The sequence below is a fragment of the Anopheles funestus genome, chromosome 3RL (assembly GCF_943734845.2).
Source record: "Anopheles funestus chromosome 3RL, idAnoFuneDA-416_04, whole genome shotgun sequence".
NCBI classification, from domain to species: domain Eukaryota; kingdom Metazoa; phylum Arthropoda; class Insecta; order Diptera; family Culicidae; genus Anopheles; species Anopheles funestus.
Window position 1 is genome coordinate 4,872,689 of NC_064599.1, and position 17,781 is coordinate 4,890,469.

The 17,781-nt window shown below is 41.1% G+C and overlaps 5 protein-coding genes and 1 long non-coding RNA gene across 30 annotated transcripts in view; 1 reads left to right on the forward strand and 5 right to left on the reverse strand.

Moving 5' to 3' along the window:
• Positions 1–2,105, forward strand: part of LOC125772116 (nuclear hormone receptor FTZ-F1) — a 100,999-nt gene extending 98,894 nt beyond the window's left edge. For all 25 annotated transcript variants that reach the window (XM_049443495.1, XM_049443496.1, XM_049443492.1 and 22 more), the window contains 2 exons: positions 58–158; positions 228–2,105. In XM_049443495.1, the coding sequence (XP_049299452.1) occupies positions 58–158; positions 228–374 (248 nt within the window). In that variant the 3' untranslated portion in view covers positions 375–2,105. The remainder of the gene's footprint in view (positions 1–57; positions 159–227) is intronic.
• Positions 1–17,781, reverse strand: part of LOC125772126 (probable ATP-dependent RNA helicase DDX17) — a 120,453-nt gene that overhangs the window by 57,666 nt on the left and 45,006 nt on the right. The window lies entirely within an intron of this gene.
• On the reverse strand, positions 9,590–11,396 carry LOC125772136 (probable cytochrome P450 305a1). The gene is made up of 3 exons (XM_049443559.1): positions 11,260–11,396; positions 10,943–11,195; positions 9,590–10,877 (listed from the first exon to the last, which is right to left on the reverse strand). Exons 1-3 carry the CDS (start codon positions 11,348–11,350, stop codon positions 9,683–9,685), a joined length of 1,539 nt encoding a protein of 512 aa, XP_049299516.1. The 5' UTR covers positions 11,351–11,396; the 3' UTR covers positions 9,590–9,682.
• LOC125772141 (zinc finger protein 3 homolog) lies at positions 12,046–13,834 on the reverse strand. The gene is made up of 5 exons (XM_049443565.1): positions 13,701–13,834; positions 13,515–13,641; positions 13,266–13,449; positions 12,250–13,197; positions 12,046–12,187 (listed from the first exon to the last, which is right to left on the reverse strand). Exons 1-5 carry the CDS (start codon positions 13,730–13,732, stop codon positions 12,078–12,080), a joined length of 1,401 nt encoding a protein of 466 aa, XP_049299522.1. The 5' UTR covers positions 13,733–13,834; the 3' UTR covers positions 12,046–12,077.
• LOC125772200 (uncharacterized) lies at positions 14,161–15,085 on the reverse strand. The gene is made up of 3 exons (XR_007419447.1): positions 14,596–15,085; positions 14,431–14,528; positions 14,161–14,360 (listed from the first exon to the last, which is right to left on the reverse strand). It is a non-coding gene; the product is annotated as an uncharacterized LOC125772200 (long non-coding RNA).
• On the reverse strand, positions 15,091–17,770 carry LOC125772139 (methyl farnesoate epoxidase-like). The gene is made up of 3 exons (XM_049443562.1): positions 16,809–17,770; positions 16,062–16,726; positions 15,091–15,998 (listed from the first exon to the last, which is right to left on the reverse strand). Exons 1-3 carry the CDS (start codon positions 16,894–16,896, stop codon positions 15,258–15,260), a joined length of 1,494 nt encoding a protein of 497 aa, XP_049299519.1. The 5' UTR covers positions 16,897–17,770; the 3' UTR covers positions 15,091–15,257.

Below are 17,781 nucleotides of genomic sequence, written 5' to 3' on the forward strand. Positions count from 1 at the left end.
AGTTCACTCCCCGTCCGGTATGTTTTTAACGTTCGGTTTTCGGTGTTCGTTTTACAGATGTCCGGGGGATCACCAACCGAAAGACGGTCGTCGAGGGTTACGAGAATGTGCAGGCGGCCCTGCTGGATTATACGCTTACCTGCTATCCGTCGGTGCCTGTAAGTAGCGACGCTTCGTTGTCGTCAATTCTTCTTCGCCTACTAATCGATCCTTTCCAAATATGCCAGGATAAGTTCAGTAAGTTGCTCAGTATTATTCCGGAGATCCACGGAATGGCAGCTCGGGGTGAGGAGCATCTGTACATCAAACACTGTGCCGGCAGTGCGCCCTCACAGACGCTGCTAATGGAGATGCTGCATGCCAAGCGAAAATGAAGCTGGCCGATCGACCCTACTCCATCCACAGCAACTGGTGTACTACTGGTGCAGCGCAATCCGGTGGTCAGCAGTCAACTCATGAGTGCGATTGCCGAGGAATAAGCACCTGCGCGAGGAGAACGCTCATTCGACGCACCGGAGCTGAGGACTGCGCCATTGCGCAGTGTCGTCTAATGTAGTGAGGAGATGTATATTTTCGTTATTTTGTACATTTCCAACCCACCACTATTGTTTCGCTGTTTCGCAGCCCACATACACACACGCGCCCGAATCCCGCACACACACACACTCATACACGTCCACAATCATGTCCCGGGGAACGGAGGAGGTTCGCTTCGGTGTTGCGATTATTTAACAGTTTTACTATCTCTCCCGCTCACGCTTTTCGCATCGAACCGGCGGAATGAATCGTGGTTTTTTTGTTTTTACTTCCTCCCTTCTCGGTGTATACTTAAGATCGTTTTTCGCTCGTTAGACTTAAGCCGATCAGAACGCCCGCGCAAACGTGTGTACCGGACGCCGCACAGGTGTCACGCAAGCATCCTTTTTGATCGTTTTTCGATTTTGTTTTTAGATTCTTATCCCCGTTTTATCCCCTCTTTCGTGTGTAATTAGAGTTAGAGCGTGTCCGCTTTAAGTCACCTATTTGCAAGCAAAACAAAAACGGGCAAAAAATCACGAATCGTCGCGACAGATGTAATTGTATATTTCTTTACGTTTTTCTTTTTTAAGTAATTGTGGTATTAGGGGTTAGTAGTGTGTAGCTATCTAGCGGTAGGGAATGAAAAACCTACGATTCAGGACCGTGCATGTGCGTGTGTTTGTGTGTGTGTGTGTGTGGGTGTACGCAATCGGGAATGGGCGGGAACGAGAAGCGAAAATAGAAGTAAGCAAAGAATGAGCACGGAGTGTAACCAGATACCTTTGACGAAAACGATAAGAAAAACAAACGCTACTAGGTGATTAACAAATTCTACAAAAAAAAGGTGATTTAAGTAAATCAGATGATAGGGAATATGGAAGCAGTGGAGAGAATCGTGTAAGAATTGTGCAATGTTAAGCAAGTCCTTTCAAAGAAACGAAACCGCCTAAAACAACACAAAACACACACACAGCACAGCACAGCACACAAACACACATACTTAGCAAAACATGTCGTTACCATTTGCATCTCAGAGGACGTACCAGAAAAATGTTTTACACTATTTATTGTTTTGCGCTGCCAGAAAGCAACACACGGTGGTCTCGGTTGGATGGATGAGGATGAGCAAACGAAACTTTGCGGGGAGTGCAGTGTAGATGCGATTAAATTTTGCGTTACTCCGTACCATTTTCCACATAAAGTAGCCATAAAAAGGGTACCACACAAGCAACAGAAACACTAAACTCACCAAATAGAGCAAGAAAATAACTGGTTTAAGGGTTGCAGTATCCGATCAGTACTCACCGTAGGATGTGTTCGCTTAACATCGCTTATATGAGTGGTACTTTTTTAACGTTTAAAGTCAACTACTAACGAGATAGAAGCAAAAGGATATATTGCGGAAGGTTTGCCATTTGGACGCTAAATTACAATCACTACTCGAAAGGGACACAAATTCGTAGACGAGATAAAGGAAAAGAAGAACTCTCCCATCTCACCCACACATCGGGGTGAACGTGTGCGCGCGCGTGTGTGTACCGTGTGCAGTATCCTTTGTGTGCATAAGTGCACATGGAAATACTACCGATTTACCGATTTGAGTAAACATAGATGTTTGTACAGTTTGTTATGTAAGTTTGCAAAGGTTTAAACAAAAGTTTAACCGGCAGAGAGGGAAAACGCTTGTAAATTTTTGTTTATGTTTTAATTCTATACCAACTACTGCATCGCCTAGGAGAAAACCGAGGGTGGACAGGCAGATGTATAGGGGTAGTGCCCCAAGGAAAAACCCGGTACCACCCATGCTAAACCGATGATGTGTTAGTAGTGATCTAGCGAGTGTTAAGTGCAGGTACGGCGAGATGTTTTTAGTAGTGATAGTAACTAGCAGTAGTACTAAAAACGAAGAAGCCGGCACGAGGGTGAGTAAGGTGGGAGGGCGGGAAATAACACACACACACACACACAACACACACACACACAAAATGGAAACAAAGGATCTAAAACTAAGTGTTCACTAAATGTTAAAGCAAAAAACATGATTCATACAACAAACAAAAAAAAGAAACGATAGATAAGGATGAGAAATAATAAGAGAAAGAGAGAGAAAGAGAGCAAGATCTAGTTATAGCAGATGCAGATACGGTAATCCTTGCGTTTTGCGTGTACGGGCTTTATGTATGTATGAGCCTTTTGAGTTTCGTTTCGGTTTGCCCGATGAGAGAAAGGGGTTTTTTTTATTTCGTTTAATGCCCACCCAATGCTCAGAGACGAGTGTGCAGAGAATTAAAGTGCAATATTTCTGCGCCTGTTTTGGTTTTAAACAGAGCATGTTTTCTTGTTGTGGTTGTGTTTCGCTATATTTAAAAGAAAAAGCAACACATACGTCCTATCGGCCCGTTCAACACGAACACAGATCAGTTCGTTCTATATACTATATACTTTTGGCTACCATTTTGATTTTTCTTCACACCGTGATGGCCGTGAAATGAAACGGTTTCAACATACTTGGGCATACAAACACTAATGCAACTCGTTACAAAACCCATACAGCAAACAGAGACAGAAAAACAAGTAAAAGGAAAAGCAAAGATGATACAACATAATCTAAACCTATCTCAGTAATCGTTGCTGTTCAAAAAGAAAAAGTATAAACTACATACAACAAAAAAACAATATAAAAAACCCATTGTTCTAACTGTTACTAGATACTGTGTACACGCAAATACCATTACAAAAACAAACACAAAAAAAAACAAAAGCATACAGCATGTTACCCAAAACTGTTGATATTAACTGTTTCCTCACCAAATCATCTTGAAAGCTTATAATAACAGCAAAACAAAACACTACAAAACTACAAAACAATCTATATAGCTCGGTAAAATGGGATCCCCGTACGGGACCGTTCAAAAGCAAAATTAAACCGTAACTATTATTAAAAAGCTGTGCTCCGTTTTTTCGAAGGACATCGATCTATTTTTGTGCGTGATGTCCATTTTACGGTCGCATCCAACAAACGAAACACACCTACAAATAGAAATGACGATTGATGGATTTAAATAATAGTAAACAAACAAACCTGAATAGTCAACAACACTAACGATCACCAAATGTTACCGATGTTACAACACAAACAGGATGTAATGAGCTAATTGTTACACGCCTTTGTAAATGAAAACGGAAAATAATCCAATACCCAATCGTACCCCATATGCAATAGCCGGTTTTAAAAACGCTTTCGACGTTATTACACACTTAGATGGCAAATTGCAATAGTTTAACAAAAAAAAAAGCAAGCAAAAATCGAAAAGTGGCCGAATGAATCCGTCTATTTACACAATAGGAAACACAACAACAAAATAGTATGCGAGAGGTGAAACAGAGAAAAAATGTCTAACAATTGCTATACCAACCACCACCCCCCCCCCAACACAGCTATATATGAGCGTGAATTGATAAGAAACACACAAAATCACAAAGGAATGAATGATCCAGGATAGGGAACGAGAGGGCAAAAGAAATATGGATGCCAAAGCGAAAAGGCGTACAGAGAAAATAAACAAACCGGGAAACCCGAAGCGAGAATTATCCCTGTGCCGTACAAAAAAAGGGGGTGAAAAAATCATACAGCGCGGTACAACACAAATTTTATATGATAGTGTAAATAGTAGCTTACGTTTTGTGTTAAGGGCATTCTTATACATTCCATCCTGTACTGCTACATGGTGCGCATCACTGTGTCACCGTCCTTATGTCCTTCTATTTGTGTTCTTTCATGTTTCTGTTTTACCTTATCTGCTCTGTTTACTGCACTACTTTTTTTATTATTACATCTTATGCTACTGTCTTTTAGATACTGTTTCATAATATATTATTTGCTATTGTTAAACTGTTTTCTTTTCTTTTCCTCTTTTTCCATTCTTCCTTTCTTACTACTTCTTTCCGCTTGCCCCTTTTTTTGTTTATTTCTGTGTTATTCCACTTTATTTTCCACTCTTTGCTGGTACAAGTTTAGTTTCCATTTTCTCATTATCTGCTTTGTTTTCGAATCTCTGTTCAGCACTATATATTTTTTGTACACGCTTCTGTCGAATTCTATTGTTTTATTATTTATTCTACTTGTATTATCTGTTCTCTTAGCTCTTGTTGAGATACACTTCCCTTTTACAACTGTTCTTATTTATTCTTCTTCTTTACTATATTTGCTTCACCTTTCTTTATCTGTATTCTCTTCCATTTCGAAACGGAAACACCTACACCATCCAGCTAGCTTTCAAATGTGTGTTGTCGGACAAGATGGGCCATATGGAAAATACTATACAAACCCTTACAAAACAAATATCGAATGTGTTCCAATGCAGCATAATACAAGTAAAAACAAAAGCATTACAGCGTAATTTACTGCTGTCCGGTGTTGAATGTTAGTGTATGATTGTAACCATTGTAGCAACACAAACACAAAACGTCTTGTGCTCAAGCTTTAGCAAGGATTAACGAAACAAAAACCACAACAATATACAGAACAAATCCATACAAATGTTACCAGGACCTAGCAGCGCTGGCTATCCTTTCGCTTGTTCGCAACGACCAACGATCGTGTTGTGGACAAAATGGAAGTAAACAAAACACAGTCTAGATAGTACGAATGGTGTGATTGCTATCGTTAGGAGCGCCTTTGATCGATGTTTTTAGCTTTTAGTAGCGAAAGGGAAACAAGGTTAGCGAAATGGTAGAAACAGTACTCACAATGCAGCTAGGTGGAAGCTAGGTACATCCGGTAAAGAGTAGAAAAAAATGATATATTTTTCGATGTTAACTTTTATGTCCTACTTAGCTATCGGATTGTAGTTGTGCAAGTAACGGGAGGAAAACAAACACACAAAGAGACACACATTCACTCGATAAAAGAAGAAAAACAAAAACACTGCATACATATTAAATGAAATGCCTTTTCAAAGTACAAACCGGTGTTGTATGGGAGGGTGCAATGAGAGTAGGGAAGATTACTTTCAACATCGTTCAGTAGAGGATAACTTTAAAGGACTCCAAAAGTGTGTGCATGTGTGTGTGTTTGTGTATGTGGTACAAAAAAGGGTTTGATGAACGTTTTTGAATTTGATGTGTGTATGGGTGGGTGTGTGTGTGTGTGCGATACGCGAATGTATTTAATGTAAAATAATGTTCTCGTTCTCGAGTCGTGTATATATGATTTAGTGCAGTTACAAAAAGGGTAGTGACCAAAAATGTTTTCTCGTGTTACCTTTATTATTAGAAGATGTACTAGAAAGGAGAAAAGAAACAAACACACACACACACATATATACATACACACATGAAATAAGAAAAACGTATCTTCGCTAATACGAAAACAGAGAGAGAGAGAGATCTACAAACTATAAAATCAATGCTCGTTCAAAGCACGATCAGATAGATCGAATACAAAATGGTATTGCAACACACATTTGAAAGCATGTTAACATTATTCGGTACGTCCTGTTAGCGCTTTGGCATGTTGAAGGTATAAATCATAATGAGAAGAAAGGTGCACAGGTTAAGAAGATTGAAAAAGAAAAGCGTTAGTAGTAGACAAAACGTTAAAGCAAAACATTAACAGGCACATGCTGTGACAGATTATAAGGAACTATAGTTCTTGGTAGGAATTTTGTTTATTAACCTTTTGTTTTCACTGCGTTTTGTGTAGCATTAAAGATTACTTGCCTGCGGGGAAAGGTTTTAATGTTTGCGCAGTCAGTTCAATACTACTCTAACGTAAATCAAGTGTGAACGAGTGGAAACGTTAGATTAGGAACCAGCAAAATACGTAGCTAGCTGTTAAGAGGGTATCGTTAACGGAAAACGGTTTTGGGCGAAGGGAGAAAAAACCGACACCCATCTCTCAACTAATTATGTTTATTTAAACATTCCAAAAAGCATCAGTACAGCGAAACGGGAATAGGTATCGTGATTGTTACAAGAAGTAAAAACAAAAATTGCATATAAAAATCAAACACGCAGGATCAATCGTGAAGGGCAAAACACAGAAGCAAAAAACCGTGGAAATATTATTAGATTGAAAATCATAATTTGCCACAGTGATATATTAGATATAGAGGGCTAGGATGTAACAAGGAATGTAGATCGATGGAAAGAAGCAAGAGAAGAAGTAAAAATGCAGGATGTACACTTAATTTCCTTCTTTGCATTGCTATCTTTCCCTCTTCACTAGTGAACGCGTTCAAATTTGTTTGTGTTAAACACACGCACCCGAGGTCCTAGAAAGTTGTTCCCATTTGTTAGTATACCTTCGTTCTACCCACAAACCAATGCTCGTTCGTACCGATCGTTCCTGGATCATTCGTTCCGTTACATCCTCACGATGTGTTGTAGCGGTTAGGATAGGATGCGAAATTTAATCTATACGAGAAGAAAGAAAACATATACTGCACCATAAAACACAACAAATCTGGTTTCCACTTACTGTAATGACACCGAGCAGAAAAAGAGAAAAAAATAACACTAGTAGAGAATGAAAAAACCACTAAAACGTAGCCCATCACGCAAAAACAAAACCCCTTACCTTATCGGAAAGAAGGCAACAAAAAAGGGAAGAAGCAAAAAGAATACAAAAAACGTGTGTAACGTGTATAAAACTAAGTGTAAGTAAACAGCACAGCGCCACCACTACAACCGTACATCACAGTCAAGGTTTAGGAAAACGAAGCAAACACAATGTTATACAAGATGGAACGATTCTTGTAATAGATACGATATTAAGAAGAAACGAAAGGAACAGAAAAGTAGTCACGAAACAGAAGCAAAAACAAAAGAAAAACATACAAACGAAGCGCGCAACAAAAGATTATAAAACTAAAAAAGCAAAAACAAACAAAAACGGAAAACAAACAAAAAAAATTGGGTACCTTACCTTAATGTGTTTTACAGAAGGATTTCTTCTGTCTAATTTACGGTTTTTTTCTTTCTCTCTCTCTCTCTCACTTTTTACCCCCTTTCTTCTTACACAGCTATTAATGTTTCGAAGCTAGATGTTTAAGAATTTATACGCATAAGTTTAGTACACTAACTTCTCCATCTGTTTACTTCTTCTGTTTTTCTATCTTCTCTATCTATTTTCCTATTCTTCTTTCATGTGTTCTATCATTTTTCTCATGTCTTTTTTGCTACTACTGTGTTGTCATTCCTGTTTATGTTTCTCTATCTCTCTCCAGCATAACCTACTTAATAGCGTTGGTTTTGTTTTAATTATTATTATTATTATTCTTTTTCAAACTCTTTTTGTTTTATATTTTGTAATAAAGTCGTTAGTAATAAATGTAATAATTAATAAAAATGAAACAAACACAAAAAAATTATTAAACAAACAACTGTTCGTTAGTGTGGAAACGTCGGGAAGGAGTGGTGGTCGAAAAGGGAGAAGCTGGGGAAAGGGGAGAGGGGGGGGGGGAGGGGGTAGAAGATTGTTAATGATGTTGCGGTTGCAACAAGAACGTACCTTTGGTTAGCTATTAGCAGATTGGAGAAGAAAAATGAAAAGAAAAAAACAAAGAAAATGGATAATAAAATAGCTTTATGGTTTTTGGATGGGGTAAAGAAAGGGGTGGGAAAGGGTAAGAGAGAAGAAAGGAGGGGCATTGTGTGCATTCAATGCACTCGTGATGCAGAAAAGGAAAGAGAACAATTTACAAAACTATACAGAAACCTACTTATATATACTTATATAGAACAACCGGTGTGAAATGTTATTTTAAAAAAAAGCACACAAACACACACAGAAACAAACAAACAAAAGAAAACTAGAAAACATTTCCTATAAGGAGATGTGTAAAGCTAGCAAACGATTGAAAATCCGTCACAAATGAATTGTAGCAAGAAAGATAATGAGCAAACAGAATGGAAAGGAAGGGAGAGAGAGAAAATGATTACCAATTACTTTCAAAAAGTACATCATCTAGGGTAGCTTGGTTGGCAAAACGTTGCGAAAAGTGGGGCTTAGTGTTAGGGAAGGGAATCTTAAGTAAAACCGTTGGCTCACACATGGAACGGACGATCCACCCGGGGAGGAGGGTTTGTGTGATCGTGGGTTGTTATGATGATGATGATGAAGCTTTTAAAAGAAAACACATCTTTCGCCATTAGCGAAACGGATAGATGCTACTACAAACCGTCAACCGTCAAACTCTGTACATTGTTTCACTTCTCGTATCTTTGTTTCGTGTTTTTCACTTCATTTTTTCGAGTTTAAGAAGCTAACTGTTAAGTTTTTTGTGGTAATGTTGGCAGAGTATATATATATATACATATAGATATACATGTATGATGATAGTGTAACAAATCAGATGTAGAAATCACGTGAAGATGAAATATATATATATATATATATATACATATAGTTATTAAGCTACGGAACATGATACAAACTCACAGGATGAATGAACGGCGAAAAACATACAACAAAACATATGACGAAACAGCAGAAGTGAATCGAAAGAGAGAAATCCTTCGTTCTTGTCCCCCTCTCGGTTGGATGATGACGGTGATGAGGGTGATGAGTGAAGTATAATTCCCGCAGCTACCAGGAAAATCTTCATTTCCCCTGTTTGTTCTCTCCTAAGTCATTCAAACGAAAGTAAGAAAGAAACGGTAAGTGTACTATCGGCAAGAAGAAAAAGGCAGCGATAAGAAGAAAAGAAAAACATAGTGTGTGATAAAACAGAATCAGAGCAAACTAATTCATCCAACGATAAGGGGGGTTAATGATGTAAAGGAAAAAACCGAAATGGATTAGTGCGTAATGGAAAAGAGAAGGAAGCTAGCTATAAAAGCAACTCATACACAAACAAACACACACACACACATACATAGACGGCACACAAAAAACACAAACAGGAGATACCATCAAAATACTTATTTTTAATTCATGTATTTAAAATACAAAACCAACCAGAGAAGATGGGTAATAAAGAAGGAAAACAAATAAGCGTACTTTGCTGTTTTCCGTTTCATTTGGGAATAATAAATAACGTGGAGTAGTTGGTAAAGTAATCCAATGCATTTTCCAAAGGTAATATTTTATTGTATGTTAAAATCCAATACTTTCTACACAGTATATCCGGTCCTCGACCGCATTAAGCACGATAAGGTGTTATTCTTCGCGAAGATTAATCTCAGTTCTCTTTCGTGGTTGAAACACCACATTGTAAGGTTTCGCTGAAAGTGTTATTCCTGGCTTTAGCGTTAATGATGGTTCCATGTCGGATTCCTCCGCAGCATTGTCCGGCTTGACCAGACAGAACCGTTTCATCACACCCACGAAGAACGTAAACAGACAGGAACGGGCCAATGTTTCGCCGAGACAGCGACGCTTTCCCTGTCCAAAGGCCAACAAACGCTCGGTGTTGACGATTTGACGTTCCTCGTTGAGGAATCGTTCCGGTCGGAATACTTCCGGATCACCCCAGTGTTCCGGGTCCATGTGTACGTTGCGCAGTCCCATTAGAACCGTAGTGTTCTTCGGTACTCGGTAACCCCCAAGCGTACAATCGGCAATGGCGCGCCTTGGACCATTCAAAGGAGCAATGCTGAAGAAACGATTAATCTCCAGCAGGAATGCCTCCACATAAGGTAGCTTGTGACGATCGTCGTAATGGGCTGTTGCATTAAGCTCCAACTGATTGTCAATTTCCTTGTGTACCTTTTCCTGAACATCTGGTCGAACGATCATCATCATGAACGCCAGATCCAGAGTTGTGCTCGTTGTGTGACCTCCTGCTATGAAAATATCCAATATGATCATCGTCAGCTGCACATCAGTAAAATTGGTATGGGCTTCATCCTTGTGATCGCGTATTTCCTTAATGTACGCGTAGATAAGATCATCCACAGCTTTATCCTCCGTGAAGTTTTGATGGTGCTCCTCGATCGTTGGAGAGAAGAATTCCGTCAGTTGTTTGTTGAAGCGACGTACCAGATTGTAGCCACTCCATTCCGGGGCGACAAAACGTAGCCATGGTAGTTGGTTCAATGTTCCACCGGACATGTCGAAGGCTTTGGAACGTTCCTGTAGCAACTGCAGCAGTCTCTGCAATCGATCATCTTCTCGTGGCACTCGTGAACCTGTTACGATCGTCCACAGCACATTGATCACACTGATCGCAAGAATCGATCCAGGCCAGATAGGTTGTTCCATGCGATTGTCGAGCACTTCCAACAATTCGTTTAGTTCCGTTTGAATCTGAACATGCATCGCCTGGCGTCCATAACCGACGTTACGCAGATGCCGTGTAACAAAGCTTCTCTGTTCATTCCAGAATGCCCCATCCGTACAGGTGATGCCCAATCTAAATTAAAAGCCCAAGAAAGCATTAGAATAACGGACTACATTCTTCTACTTTATGTACATTACCTTGTCCCTAATGTACGCAATCGGATGAAGAAATTATCTGGACGAGCTTGGAAGACTTCGTTGCACAAAATGTCCTTCACGTCATCGTATCCCAAACCAACCACTACACGCTCCCGGCCAAGTTTCAACCCAATGACGCTGCTTTGATACGTTTCCGACAGCTTGTCGCACACGTTCACCAACAAACCACCATTGCTTGCCGCCATCTTGCGTACCAGTGGAGTGTTTCCGACGATCGGTAACCATTTCGGGCCTGATAGGGGAAAGAAAATCATATCAATACACTTCCGTTACACATTTTACGAAGACGATCTTACCCGGAGGATAATTCGCTGGACGCCATAGTTCAATCAAAAGAAAAACTACTAGCAAGATGAGTGCCAGTGTTGCCAACGTTAGTGTAATCATTGTGAGAATGTACTGAAAATGTTTCTATCAGTTTGTTTAGATCTGGTGGCTCTATAAGATGGACGGGACTGCTTTAAGCTCAGGAACAACTTGAACTCTGATGCAAAGGTAAGCAACGGGGAGTCTTTAAATATGACCACTATCTTTGTTCAACTACTGCCCATCCAAGTTCGTGTTCTGTTGAGTTCAATGTCCGCTTGCAGCAAGATGCGTGCAGTCTGTAGGGGCACGCAATCTATTTCCCTCTTCTGGTTTACCGAGCTATGAGTTGGTGGCTTAATGTTATCCATAATCTTTACATGCAATAAGCAATTACATCAAATCTTGCAATTATTCGATCATTTTTTATAATTTTTAATGTTTATTTTTTAACCTTATTCGTGATGCTTACAGAAAAGTGGATCAAGTCAGAAGGAAGTGTAGAAAAATATAATGTTCGATTAAAAAGGCTGTCTTCTGCTTCGATGTTCAGTGTTATGCGCTGATGGTTTCCGAGTGATACTCATGTGGACAACAAGGTGCCGCTTAAGACTCTCTATCCAGCTACGTAATAAGTCTAGCGCTGACAACCATAAGCTAATACATCGTTAAGCCAAAGAAAGAAATTAAAATTATTTTAATATTTAAACACACATGTATAAAATGCTATACAATTACTTATTAAAAGTTTAAAACTATAATATCATCTCCATATTGGCACTGTTTCCCGTATCGGCATTTTATCTAGCTAGTCTAGTTTCAAAGATTTTTTCTCGATGTGCGTCTTCAGGTGGTCCATTAGGCCCGTCTGGCAGTAGAAGGCATTGAAGCACACATGACAAATGTACGGTCTTTCCCCTGTAAAGCGATACAATGTCCATTAGTCCATCTGCTCCAGTGTGGTTATGTGTCTATCTTACCCGTATGAACCCGTATGTGCCGCTGCAGATGATGCACATCGACAAAACTTTTCGAACAGTGATCACACGTTAGTGGCCGTTCGTCCGAATGCAACCGTGCGTGGTTGCGTAGATTTGAAGTGCTATTAAAGCGCTTCCCACATTTGTCGCATACATACGGCTTTTCACCAGTATGTACGCGCAGATGCTTCTTTAGATTGCACTCCTGGTTGAAGCTTTTCGGACACACGCTGCACTGAAACAGACCTTGCGGGCCGTGGACACGCATGTGCGACTTTAGATGTGCTTCACAGTAGAATTCTTTTTTGCACTGCTTGCAAGCGTACGGTTTCACGCCCAAATGTTTCCGTATGTGGTACTTGAGGTTATTTGCCTGCACAAACGTTCGGTCACAGTGTGGACACGGATGCTGTGACTCTATCCGATGCAGACGCATATGTTCCCGCATATACTGCACCTGCTTGCCACAGACTTCGCATTGTTTCGGTGAATCGGTACGCTTCGGTTTTTTACCTTTCGCACGATAACCTCGCTTGGGACGTCCCCGTTTTACGGGTTCCTCGTCGGAACTGCTTAGGTGGTCCGTTTCCTCCCCTAGCGCGGATTCATTCCCATTCTCAAGATCCGATTCAAAGTCACTGGATTTTGATTTATCGTCATCTTGCGAGGAAATGCGCTCCCGTTCCGACTGACGTGTTTCGGTGGAAGGTTCTGAATGGTCTTCCTCTTCATTTTCATTATAGCTTTCATCATCTACAGATGTTCTGTTTTCACGAGCTTTGTAAATACTTTTCGGTGGTTTCTTCGATTCTTTATCTATTCTTGGTCTGCCAGGTTTTCGAACTGTCCTTGTTCTCGGTTGAACAATAACTACTTTTCTCTTCCCTCTCCCTTTGATGGCTTTATCCATGTGACTATTTTCTTCTTCCGTATCATCTTCTGATTTAACTGCAAAAGGGACATAAAAGCATCGATTAATGGTAACACTCACTGGTTCACATTTAGCGACACCTTACCATCGATAGCCATCGGATCGACGAGGTTTCCAACATTCAATGGATCATAATCAAGAGGTTCCGGTTCCAGCTCGGTCTTGATCACAAACTCTACCACCTTCGGTTGTGCATTCTCATCGAACTCATCGATACGCCGATGGCAGTACTCACAGATGGGAGAAATCAATCCGCAAACCGGTGTCACCTACAGACAAAATGCAATTATTCGATCAATGTGCAACGGAAGGTTTGCTCTATACGGCACATTACTTCAACGCGGGTGCATTTGTAAATCTTGTTCAATAGTGCAATGTCGTCCGCCTTGCAAAAGATTGATTCCATTGGTCCTTCATTTTCGCCACAGATTTTACAACTGTTTTCCTTCTTCACGAAGGGGCTGCAAATGGAGGGTTTGTAATGAGAACAAGAACTCTACAAATAAATTATTTTATTTACCTATCGACGTCCATCTCGTTGGTGGTAGCCATGGGAAAACGGGTAAGTAAAATTGCAAATTTCGTATGATACTGTACAAAACACGTAAATAAATAACAACAAAATATTCACCGCACAGATGACAACAAAACACAACCGGTGCGTTTGACGTTTCCCAAGTTCAAGGTACGCATAAAGAAGGTTACTCGTGTAAAAGTTAAAATAAAGAGTTTTTATTTCATTTATAATGTTATTACATTGAATGCGTTTCTAACAACCAAATATGTATAAAACTGTAATAAGTGATAATAATATTACAATTCATATTATACATAAAAAAGTAACACATCTTGATACATACACCTTGGTCGGAAAGTGTAAACTTTCAAACTGTTCTCTTCGGAACGTCCCAGCGGTCAAATTCTTCGTTAAGCGGGCTTCTTAGGGGCTTCTTAAGGACATTAAGAAGCCACTAAGAAGCCGCTTAACGAAGAACATTTTTGCGCATGTGTTAGTGTGTAGTGCCGCGTAGGTATGGGTGCGTTATTGGCTATGCATAGTGGAAAGTTGTCATCAATTAAAAAGGACATAAAATGAAATGTTTTTTTTATTAATATAATTTTATTCACAAATTTCTCGCTTACACTTCACTTGCTGGAAAATGCGGGCAAATGTGTTGGTCTGTAAACAGAAAATAGTTGAAATTAGCAGTTATTTCAATAAGTTTTCTGTAATATTTCAAAGTACTTACTTATCTGGTGTAAACTTTTGTCCTCTCTGCGTAGTATTTTGTACACTGTGTTCGCGTGATTTTCTGCAGTCCGTTGCAATAAATTGTTTCGGATGTACCTGCAATTGTAAAAGCGTAATGTAAATAACATGTAATTGATATAATTCGTTGCATTAAACGCCTTACCAGACTCTCAGCAGCCATGAAGCAGGTTCAGCACCACTTTGTTCCGGAGGCACCCTGGTCAAGCATCTTCCATATTTCCAAGTATTTTTTCAACTCCACATCCCTAACTAAACTATCTAGTCACTTGGAAAACGCGTGCTCTTTCGATTCGAAGCCATTTTTATCCTTTTATAGCCATTTTATCTCCCTATTCTATGCAATAAACTAACCAAACCTTGCTCTTCGAAAGCAAAACAAAATATGACGGCCAAAGAATGACGGTGCTGTCTAAATGGTTTTCTACACACACAAAGATATTTCATGAGCTCGGTGTGTAACTACACAACGCGGAGCACGTCGAACTTCGGCAAAGTGTGAAAAGAGCGAGACAAGAACATGCTTGACGAACGAAAAAACAGAGATAGCTTGTGTTGACACGCAAAAGTATAGGCCAACGAGGGTTGGAAGGTGATGAAACCAGGAGAAACGCATGAAAGCTTGACCGCTGGGGTGCTTCCCTTTTCGCGGGAAACATTCTTAACGATTTGTAAATTACGCAAAAATGAGGATGTAATAGGCATGGGGTTTTAAAAAGGACAAAAATCAATTCTTCGTTGTCATAATATAAATATCAAATTCGCTTTTTTGTTTTAAATACTGAAAGTTTATGCAACTACCATCAACTACCTACACAGCCGTTCCAGCATTCTCAGGCTGTACGGTTGTGGTGACAAAGTTATACCATCAACTCCACTTAACGATGGTAATTCCTTGTCTGCACATTCGATCGTAAACCGATGCAGAATCGCACTAAAGAATAGAAACACCGCCGGTTTGGCTAGTGCCTCCCCAAGACAGCGGCGTCGACCCGCACCAAAAGGTATGAAAAGATCGTGCTGTACAACACGATCGCCTTCTTCGTTTAGAAATCGCTCCGGTCGGAAAACGTCCGGATCGACCCAATATTTCGGATCCATCTGTAGCGAGTACAGCAACGGTAGCACGATGGCATCCTTCGGTATGTGGTATCCACACAGCTCCACATCTTCCATAGCTCGATGTACAAGCCCACCCGGTACGACGGTCGCTATACGTTCCACCTCCAGGATGACCGCTTCGGTGTACGGCAGCTGAGGTCTATCATTGGCCGTTGGTAATCTGTCCGGCCCAACGATCGCGTCCAGTTCCCGCTGCACCTTATGCATCACATCCGGATAGTGCAGCATGTACTGGAAGGCGAATCCGAGCACGCTGCTAATCGTTTCAATGCTGGCCTGAAACAGATCCAGACACAAACTGACGAGCTGCGAATCGGTGAACGAGTTGTGATGTTCCGCCCGGGACATCTCCACCAGAAAGGCCGAGATGAGACTGTCGCGCCGGCTGGGACAGTGAGGATTCTTCCTGATCGCTTCAATCGTTTCCTGGGGAGAAGTATTTTTGAATGAAATGTTCAAACCAAAATTCTCAGTACGAAGTGTCTTTACCTCTAGAAAACCCCAAAGAGGCTTTAGTAATCGTAGCATCGGACCGTATCCGGAGCTTTCCGGACAGACAAAGCGCAACCAAGGGAACCGGTTCAATGTTCCGCCCGACACGTCGATTACGTGAAACGTTTGATGAATGGTTTCGGCTAACCAGCCCAATCGTTCGTTCTCCAGCTCGTATCGCTGACCAGCCAGAAGCACCCACAGTACATTTAGCAACGCCACATCCATTGAACCGCTCATCGGGAATGTTTCTCCCGCGGCTGCCCGTTTACGGAAGTTCTCAACCAATTCCTGCACCTCTCGCTCAATCACACGCACAAACTCGTTCCGTCCCATACCGAGCTGTTTCATTGTGCGAACGGCAAACTTACGCTGTACCTCCCAATTTGGTCCATCGGTCAGAGCGACTCCAAGACGCTGGCCAAACGAACGCATCCGAAAGAAGTAACCATCTGGACGACCATCGAACTGTTCCTTCGCGTACATGGCACGAATTGCTTCCCGTCCCGATACGACAATGATACGATCCTGGCCAAAACGAACACCCACAATTTGACCATACTGCTGGCAGAGTGCTAACCACATCAGATGAAAGTAGTGGAGAGAACGGGCCAACTTTAACACCACCAAACCACTCCCGATGAATGGGAGCCAAGTTGGACCTAACGTAGGCGATGGTTAAGGGGAAGAAGTTAGGGGAATGGAAATTTTTGCAAGGACACTTGGCACACACATAACACTTACCAGGTGGAAATTTCTTGGGCTTTCGAGCATCCCAATAACAGTACAGTGCCGAGAGTACTGCGAACGCGATCAGTACACCGTTCCACATACCTTCACAAACGGGCAACCGAAACAAGATCGTCCAAGAAACTGACCTTTCTCAAACAGCTATCCAAACACCAACCGAGTCCAACGGGAACCACGTGACTGAGGCCAGACTCCAAGCATCCCAAACGCTTTATACCAGTGTCCATCGTGACATTGTACCGACCGATCGCGATCGTGTTGTTCACGCCCGTATCCCGACCGTATTGTAATGTAAATGTTGGTCCATTCCCTGACACAGCAAAGGGTGGAAAGAAACACTTTGGAAACGTAAGTCGAAAAACAAAAACGTTAAACCATTTCAAGATGAGATCTATTTTTACGCGACATCATAATCTAAACAATCAGCCATGTTCTTCTAGCCTTTAACCGTTGGAGCCCTTACTGTCCAGACAGCGTGTGTGTGCGGGAGTTTTGTTTGGTTTCATGCTGCTTCCAAATTCGACCAAAAAGGCCCCCCCATGTACTCCTTCAGCAGCAGCTGTCTGGTAGCACGGTGTGGAGCAGGAAGTGATGCCGTTGTTTAGCTTGACCCAGGTTCCGGTTTTCAACTTGTCGATCGAACCACAACAGAGTCCCCGGGATAAAATTTTATTTTTACAAACAAACGGCTGTTTCTTTAAACCAAACTGGGATTTAATTTTTGTTCTAAAGTGATCTAACGATGAGTGATCTTCCCGAGCTGAGAAGTTGTCCCGATGGACGAAGACGAGAGTAACGAAGGTGATCAGGTATGAAGGTTATCAAGATAGTACCACTGTTCAATGGTTTCCATACCTCCATGCCGGTCCACGCTGTAGAAAACGGGAAGTTCATTCACAAATCATACGCAAATGCTATTGTCCGGAACTGGGGAGTGCAAATATCGGTGACAAGTTAAGAGCACTTA